This window comes from Gasterosteus aculeatus, chromosome 11 (assembly GCF_964276395.1).
Source record: "Gasterosteus aculeatus chromosome 11, fGasAcu3.hap1.1, whole genome shotgun sequence".
NCBI lineage: Eukaryota > Metazoa > Chordata > Actinopteri > Perciformes > Gasterosteidae > Gasterosteus > Gasterosteus aculeatus.
The window spans coordinates 5,390,885-5,400,139 of NC_135699.1; the positions used below are offsets into that span (position 1 = coordinate 5,390,885).

Genomic DNA, 9,255 nt, shown 5'->3' on the forward strand with positions numbered 1-9,255 from the left:
CCAACATGTAGCGGACTATAAGATTTCCGGGTTGGCCTTTTTTATATATATATCCTTTTTTTTCTGGCTGCTATTGTGCCTCTTGCGTGTGACTTGCTGCGATGCTGCTGCTGCCTTTCGTGACCACCTGGTGGCGCTGCAGGCTGATTAATTCATGTCGCCAATCAATATTATCATTTCTCTCACAAGCTGAGGGACATTAGCGGCCACTTTCTGGTACATTTGTGGGACTGCGGACAAAATAATTAGCTGTTCATCATTCTGTCCATTTGAGCCTTAAAAGATGGAGTGATACTATCATTATTATTGTATCTCGTCCTTCTATTCATGTTTCCAGTCCTTTTAGTTAACACACATTATTCACATTGCTTCAACTCTTCTGCAAGAAAACTCTTTAGTCACGTCTCAGGATTAACAACTGAACCACATGATAATTGCATTACTTGTTTCTACAATGCAGAAGGGGAAATGAAACCACTGTCTGTGCAAAGTACGTACTGCTGGAAGAGATGAATGTGAAAGGTCTCCTGAGTTCAGTGTTGTATGTTTATGCATTTTTTTTATTTTCTCATGTCTTTTTAGCAAGTGCAGTCTATTACAAAAGGCTTCCATGATAGAGTTCTGATGGTGGACAACTTTCAGTCAGAAGACAGCACATTCCTTTTTGACGGTTGTGGTCGTTCGGTTGAGTCCACATCGATGTGAGAAAAGGGAACTCGCATAAAGAAATGTCACCAACCGCTGCTGTAAATAAATGGCCTTGTTGAGAGGCGAGAACTCATTGCTGCAGCTTAGTTAAAATAGCAACAGGAATATATGAAAAGTACTTTCAAAAGTAGCTGGCAACATATTTAGATCTGGTGCGGTCATTCACATGCAATATATTAGTAATATTATATTCAACATATATTCTATAATTTACAGAAACCCAACATTCCCTCACTGGGTGGCAAGAAGAGGGAGAGAGGGAGACTTTTGATATCCTTTAATCAAACGTCTCACTTAAAAACCACCATGACGACAAAATCCAGCAAGAAATATTCTGATAATGGACCTTGATGAAAAATAAAATGAGCCCACCTCATCCGCCCGTCTACCCTCCGCTCCTCTACTCATGCATTTCACATGCACATACCCACAGCTTCCACCAAATAAAATACCCATTACATAGAAAAATGCATTAGAGCCATACATAGTGAGGCCCAACTGAGAGAGAACCGCAGACCAACGGGCAGAGATATGGAAAGACTAGACAATTAGAGAGGAGTTCAGTCAAACAGTTTTTAAAGAATATAATTACATGCAAAAGTAAATACTCATTGTGATTTATCTGGAGTTGGCGTAGACGAAGCACTGTCGAATTGATAAAAAGGTCCATCCCCTCGTCTCCCTCCCCCTCACCAGCTGGCCCCGGACGACGCCTGGAAGTGCCCCCACTGTAAGCAGCTGCAGCAGGGCATGGTGAAGATGAGCCTGTGGACGCTGCCGGACATCCTCATCCTCCACCTGAAGCGCTTCAGGCAGGTGGGGGAGCGGAGGAACAAGCTCACCACCTTCGTGCACTTCCCCCTGGCGGGCCTGGACATGGCGCCGCACATGGTGAGCCGCGGCCCCCATCAGCCCCCTCTCCAGCCGGGCTGGACTCAGCCCCGACGGCCTGACCTGGCTCCTCCCGACTTCCTGTACGACCTGTACGCTGTGTGCAACCACCACGGAGGAATGCACGGCGGCCATTACACAGGTCTGACTAACTGCCCCCTTCCCAGGAAAGACCTGCAGTAGAATTGTGTTAACATGGCAGCTACAAAGGGATTTTTACCATCAAGAAGAAATAAAAGTAAATAGAGACAGAAACTTAAAGGACATGTCAGAAGCGCTGCCATCCAAAGTGTTTCATGAGGGCAATACGCCTGAAATGAATCAGATTGAAAGATCTGGGCAACTTTATACCGAGTCTGAAAATACAACTAAGAGTCAACAGCAACTCTTAGTCAGTCAGTAACAGCTGAGTGCGCTGATGCTCGTTGGAACGCTGTTGCCAAATGGACATGAACGTTTCCTGGTACTTACTCCGGCCCATTGTCACTGTGGTTGCAGCCTTCTGTAGGAACTCTGTGGACGGCCAGTGGTACGGCTTTGACGACAGCAGTGCCGAGCCGGTGCCTGAAGCGGACGTGTGCACACGTGGAGCCTACATCCTCTTCTATCAGAGGAGGGACACCATCCCCCCCTGGTCCGCCAGTTCTTCAGTCACCGGTTGGTCCCTTTCAAATTGTCAACATGTGGAGAGCAGTCGGGGGTTAGTAGCCCGTTAGTACAGAAGTCATGGAGGTAGTGTGGGTGTATCTGCACAACTCGCACCATCATTATTCACAGGTTCACTAAACGTCTCCTTTTTATAGTTGTAGTTTACATCAGATTTGATGTGTTTAATTCATATTACAGTAATGGTTATAATATAATGATATCATTTCTAATGACACACAGACTATAATTCCAGCTGTAGTCACAATCACAGATATTATAATTTCTCCCGCTCGACGGGCTTTCCTGCTTAAATACTTGACACCGAAATGAACACGGTTTCATTGTTTCATTGTTGCCTCTGAAAAACGGACTCGCTGCCAGCAAAGGTCTACATTTCCTGAGCAGAACAGAAGCAGTGGCTTTGACGTAGGATGTTGACGGGCGGATGAAGAATTGGATTATATCCTGTTGTCCCGTTTCATTCAGCAGTGTGGATCTCACCGTGACTCTCGCTGTGCACAAAGCTTGTGTTCGGATGAACTAATATGCAAAACCCAATCGTCCCTCTTGTCTGCTTTCTGCAGGTTCCACCAGCTCGTCCGCCTCTGACCACTGGCTGGTCCGGCTGGCCGGGGGCAGTAAGAGGGGCAGCGTGGTGTCGGGGGGACCTGCACCTCAGGGTCCCATTCAGGTCCCAGAGTCTCCTGAGCTGCCAGTGTTTGGAGAGGACCCCCCCAGAACGGCAGAAACAAGTTGGTTTCTGGAGTAGTGTTCTAAAGAAAACACTACTTTGTGTCTCATGTGGAGTAGCTGTGGTAGAAAACGGTCTGTTTGTATTAGCAGAGACTTTTGTCTCTTGTGAAATGATATACATCTTAGATATACATCAACAGCAATAATGCATCATTTCCTGTGTAAAAACAATAGCAGACTCTACCAGTAACAAGAAAACGACTATATATAGAGGTAGTAACCGGATGCAAATACATTAAAAGACTATTGTTTAAATGTTTTTGATGAATATGGCATAAATTCAAAGGAGACTTGGGTGTCTTTTAACATATTGGGGTTGTGAAATTTTCGCCTCCCTTGAATAAGCAATAAGAACACCACATAATGGTAATTACGTAATTCCAAATGTTCGTTACACTAATCTAGAACATTTTGTAATTATTGTGAATGGGCAGTATTTGCATACATTTATACCAACACTGCTGACAAGGACAAATTGATGTTAAACACCATACAAGTATCCCTTGATAGTAGCAGTAATAGTCATAGTAGTTACGTGTGGCGTCTTCCCCTCTAGACGGGCTGGCGGCCGAGCCGTTTGTCCGTGGGACCCCGGGCAGGAGTGTGAGCATGAGATCGCCAACGAAGCCCAAGGAGACTCTGAGCAAAGTTCTGCCACTGCGCTGGTCCTTTGCCTCCAAGGACCGCGTTAGAAACCCAGCCCCGACCCGGCCGGGGGAGCTGGTGGAGTACCTGGAGTCTGGGCGCCGCCCCCGCTGCACCAAAGACCCTATAATAGCACTGGTGGGCCCCCCGCCACAGACGGGTGCCCCGGGAAGATCCTTTGAGGCGGCACACGACTGCAGCTCTCCCAGCGGCAGCAGCAGCCTCAGCTACAACGACAGGACCGGCTCCGACACTTGTTACTCCCCCAAAATACCGGAGGGGCAGAGCCGAGGTTGTGTCGCCAACCGGGATGACGGTTCCCTGAGGTACAGGTCATCCAAGAGAGCGAGGCCGGACCACGGCAGGAACCCGGACCTCCAGCTTCAGAGAGGGGCCCTCCTGATGGGTCACCTGAGCCACAGCGCACCTCCCAGCAGGGATTCCACGCTGAGAAGGACCAAGGTCCAGACGGGGGTCACTTTCAGGACGCAGAAAGACTCGTTACAGGCGGCCACTGAGCCCGGAGACAGGAAGGGGCCGAGGGCTCAGGAGGGCCGCAGCCACGACAGCCTCCTGTCTTTCTTCAGACCCGGTTTCATGAAGAAGGACATTCCCAGGTCACCGGTCAAGGGGCACGACCGGCGCGCCAACGGCCAGGGCCACCTGGAGAAACTGGCGAGCGGCCACTTGGCCAAACTGTCCCTCTCCAACGGAACGCTGACCGCGGCGAGCGGTGCCCTGGCGGGCTGCGACGGCCGCAACTGCAAAGGACAGCTGCTCAACGGGGGGGGCGGGGTTTACGAGGCGGCGGACATGACGCGCGCTCACAGCTCCAGCGACATCCAGGCGAGGCTGGATTTGACATTTCGCAGGTGCGCCTCCCTGCAGAGGAACGGAGACGTGGTGGCGCCCCCGGCCCGCCGCGTCCTGCTGTGCGACAAGCCGAGCTACGGCACTCTGCAGCGCACGCGCTACAGCACCGCGTCGCTGGGTAGGCACCTGTCCCTGCGTCCCTTTCATGCGCTACGAGACACCATTGTAAGAGCGTCTCCTTAGACCTCTCTTGAGAGTAATGCGGGGACTAAGTGGGAGGCAGTCAGTGGTTTATTGCTGTCATTAATGTGACTGACTACCATGTGACTGATGGCTTTGTGTTTTATTTTCAAGTGCCTCTGTGACGGCCCTGAGGGACACCAGGACCTCTACTGATTTCTACACTCTCCACCCATGGAGGCCCCCAGCAGGAGAAGTACATCCTACCCGCTCCCCTCTCATGTGCGGTTTGCAGTTCTTGCCTGCGTGTGTCTTAAAAGTAAATCTATGCAGAGTTGAATTTACAGAGGAGGAACACTGCTGTAAGGGGATTTTCTTCTTCCTGTTTTGTTTTGCGACGCTGTCTACTGGTAACCGGTTGTTTTGCTACAGCTGATGGTGATTTGGTAAATTGAGTCCTTTTATACATTCATAAAACCATCGTCTCTCACCCGAGCAAAATCATCAATCAACACTGCTAAACGTAACATCTGTAAACCAGCAGCTAAACAACACACACACATTTGCTTTGTCATTTACTATCATATTCACATTATAATACAAATGCACTTTCTTTTTGTTTTATTTTTGAATTCCATATTTTTCTACATGATCTGAGCATAACTGCCGAGTGACGTTGCTAATGGAGGAACATCTACATTACAGCAAGAAATGTCCATCTGGGTATCAGCTTATTCAATGTGTCTTTGCTCTGTAACCAGCAGAGAACTAGTAGTGGTCTGTGGAAGCTACAATAGAGGAAGATCATCTCCCTAAATAACACAAAACTAAAAAAAAGCCCTTCCTCTTGAAAACACTTGTTCCGTTGAATCAGCAGGTGAGCTTGTTCAGACCAAAAAGGAACACAGCTCGCTGAGGAATAGAAAACGGGCTCCTCTGCTGGAAACACGGGAGCCTCCGGTGAGGACAGATTTGAATTCTCCCTGATGAAGTGCCAACAATAACACGGCCGGCTTCAAAAACACAGCTCAGTTTTCTCTTTCAGCATCAAACAGAGGATTCAAATTGTGTGCACACACACACACACACACACACACACACACACACACACACACACACACACACAGATGAATTGTTCCTTTGCAGACAGAGATGTAATGAGTCCTACTGGCAGCCAAGCTCTGCCACATCCACACAGGGTGTAATAAAGTTACCGTGTGTATTTGATTCGCGGTCGTCAGCCGTCCTCGCTGTCTGTCACTGCAGATGACGAGAGAGAGTTTTACTTCACTGTAACTGTCATTTAACATCACTGTTTAACTACACTTTACCAAAAGGAAATGAAGGATGTTTCTGAGACATTGTTTGGGGAATATGGCTAGATTATATTTTATTAACTATTTTAAAGGTCTACATTTTATACCTGTAATTTAAGAACCAGATGCAAAGTGTATGTTTCAGGACCCTCTACACAAGGTCAGACTAACACAAGCTGTAACTGGGGTTTGAATTGGACACGACACACAGAAGTCCTGGTACTGGACTTTCTATATTATCTGCTTCATGCACTGCAAGTTTTATGGATTGCATATTAAACACGGCTTTTCTCACAAATGGACCGAGTGCAGGCTGAATGATTTATCGCCACGGTGTCGTTCTGTTTGTTTTCTCTTCAGGATTCAAGGCTTCTTCTGAGCTGTTCTCCGCTAAATTCAAGCAGTGAGTTATGAGCCATGGGTGAAGGTCTGCATCTTAGTGTCCGAAATGATGAGACACACACACGAGACCTGCATCGAGGCTTCTCTGAGGTCTGCGCCTCAGTCTAGTTGATATAACTCACGCCAGTTGTACATCAGATCAGACGCTTCGTTCTACAGTAATGTTGCTTCACCCACTGTGACTACGCAGTATTTAAGTTCTACTAACAGAAGCCACTGAACATTTACCACACATACGTACGGCTTAGTTATTCTACTTGCAACATGTACATTCTCTGCATTTGGCGATAGTAGAATTGGAGGGGGAATTTATTTTAGTGCACTGTTTACAAATCAGGCCCTGCTTATCGCCATCGGCAGCTATAATGAGAAGTGTTTTTAATGTGTGATGCCCGGTTGGTTGTGAGTGACACTTAATCTAATAATGATATGTCACAGTTAATCCGAAGCTATTGCACAGAATACATCTTGAGCATGCTAGTTTAATTTATTAAGACTATAATGCCAGCCAACCATCACCTGAGCCTCTCAACAAAGGGGGGGGGGGTTAAAATAACATGTTTTATAATTCAACTGAGGTGACCTGCTCCGATGGTATCATCTGCTCTAACGAGGAGGACCTGGAAAGTAAGTGCGTTCTGTTATGAAACCGTTTTCCACTTACTGTGTCCCACATGTTGGTCCAACATGGCCCTTCACCTGTTATGGTTTTCATAAAAGGAGGCGGGAGGGTTGGGTTCGCACTGACATCTCCAGAGAAGCTTTTGGAGCAATCAAAGCTTAAAGAGCAGAGATGTGCTTTATAGTAATCACCCATCGTTCACTGAGCTATCTAGCATATTGCTAAAATATTAATATTATAATAATTATTTTCAATCACACACAAATGCAATTAAGAAGTAAAGACCTTTAATAAATCAGAAATGCATTTTTATTATATCATCAGCCAAAGCTGATTGTACGTATATTTAATGTGATTTTGTGGAAAAAGTTTTCCCACAAAAATGTTTCTATAGTTCTGTTAATACCGTATTAAAAAAAGAAAATGTAATTTGCAAAATAAGCTTACTCACGTTCTTACAGAGATTGGTGGAAGTGTTGAAGTGCTGTGTGTAAAGTCGCAGCTAAATGCTAATTAGCATAGCTAACTAGCTAACATGCGACACTAGCCTTTCCTACCAGCACCTCTCAAATGCACAAATGAATACAACATCTTCTTTGTTCAAGCCTTACAGCAGCATAAAGCTTCAACTAAGTTTTAGCGGGAAGGCAAATACATTTTCCAAAATACAGTGAATGTGGCCAATATGAAGTTACTACCAATAACCAATTGGCATAGCTAAGATTCAAAAAAGAATCGACCCCTCTAAACCTCACTTCAGTATCCAATTTATTTGATCCTTAAAGAGGATTAAGCTTCAACTAGCTCCTAGCGAGATGCAAACGTAAACTATTTCCCAAAATATGGTCAATTTGGCAGATATGTAGCTAGAGCTAGCCGCCAGTTAGCTTAGTGTAGCTAAGATTAGATTCACTGTTTGCACCGTATCTATACAACCTGCACCGAATACTGTTGGGAATGGGATATCTTAAAAGCCACAAGGATGAACTGATTCCATTTGGGGGGGTCAAAGGTCATGGTCATGGTGACCTTTTTGAAACCTGTTATTGTAAGAGGGATGTTGCCTGAGTCATTACTCCAGCGTCTGTCCAGTCTTTATTCCACCCTGAACTAGCCTTTATATTTACCCCACAGACATCGGGGGGCACTTTTGCTGTCTATTTGTTTGTTTTAGTAAAGTTGGAAACCTTGACATTGAATTAATATATTAATAATAAATAATTAAATCTGAAATTAAAACCAGTAGGTTTATTGGTTCATGAAGCTGGTTGGGGACAGCTTGTTTCTAAAACTAAAACGGATTATACTGGAGGAGCCGACAAAAAGGAAGCAGTGCATAATATCCTGAATCCTTCATTATGGAAATAAGATTTATGAAAATGGGAAACTGAATGTCATGCTTCACAGACGGTGGTGAATGAATGTTCAAACCAAAAGGGCCACGTAATGTTTTATGTCCTGACAAAGTTTATGGTGTGAAAGCCTATTGATTCTCTTTTGAATTTTCATTACACCAACCATCAAGGAAGTGAAACTTCAAGAAAGTGAAACATCATGTCACGATACCTAGGGTGGACATTTTGCAGTAGAAGATCCAGGTCATAACTAGGTGGGTGTCTAATTATTCATGCTGAAGGTTTCGGTCAGTACAGCCAAGCCTCTGCGGAACAAGTTAATGCTGTTTTCATGCTGCTTTTGCATCTCTACAGTTGTTTTGATTCTCCTTGTGTGCTTTCTGTTGTTTTCCAGGTCAATATGTAGTGACTTATAGTCCGTTGGTCCTTTTGCAGCTCTAGGTAGTAATTCCGTGTCTGTTTGAAAAAGGTTTTGTGTTTTTTCACAGTGATTTGTCTGTGTATGTCACTTTTTTGTTGTTTTGCATCTTTTTTTGGTCACGTTAGTTCTTGCTGTAGTCGCTTAGTGTTGCTCCGGTCTTTGTGGTTATAGTAGAGCTTGATTTGTGACATGCTTTGCAACTCTTTGTGGTTGATTTCTATGCCATCATGGTCCTTTGACAAGAAGTATTAATGGTCACTTCAAACAGAGGCTCCATTCAGGATCCCGGGATACTCTTCTGCATTGGGGCCATCACTGCCTTGGGCCCTTGTGCTATGTTTCACACTCGTTATTATTCTTACCAGTCTTTATGTGCTGTGAACATGGAGGCTCAGCACAGGGAGGTCTCATGACTTCATGCCGTCTGTGGGAGAGAAACAGACATCACCATTCAAAGGTTTGTGGACACTCAGAGATAACGGGCAGAAAGTGAAGCTTTGG

General features: G+C 45.5%; 1 protein-coding gene across 2 annotated transcripts in view; it reads left to right on the forward strand.

Moving 5' to 3' along the window:
- Window positions 1-6,252, forward strand: part of usp43b (ubiquitin specific peptidase 43b) — a 45,329-nt gene extending 39,077 nt beyond the window's left edge. For both annotated transcript variants that reach the window (XM_040191035.2, XM_040191036.2), the window contains 5 exons: window positions 1,405-1,741; window positions 2,098-2,256; window positions 2,832-2,999; window positions 3,557-4,636; window positions 4,813-6,252. In XM_040191035.2, the coding sequence (XP_040046969.2) occupies window positions 1,405-1,741; window positions 2,098-2,256; window positions 2,832-2,999; window positions 3,557-4,636; window positions 4,813-4,823 (1,755 nt within the window). In that variant the 3' untranslated portion in view covers window positions 4,824-6,252. The remainder of the gene's footprint in view (window positions 1-1,404; window positions 1,742-2,097; window positions 2,257-2,831; window positions 3,000-3,556; window positions 4,637-4,812) is intronic.
- The last annotated feature ends 3,003 nt before the right edge of the window (window positions 6,253-9,255 follow it).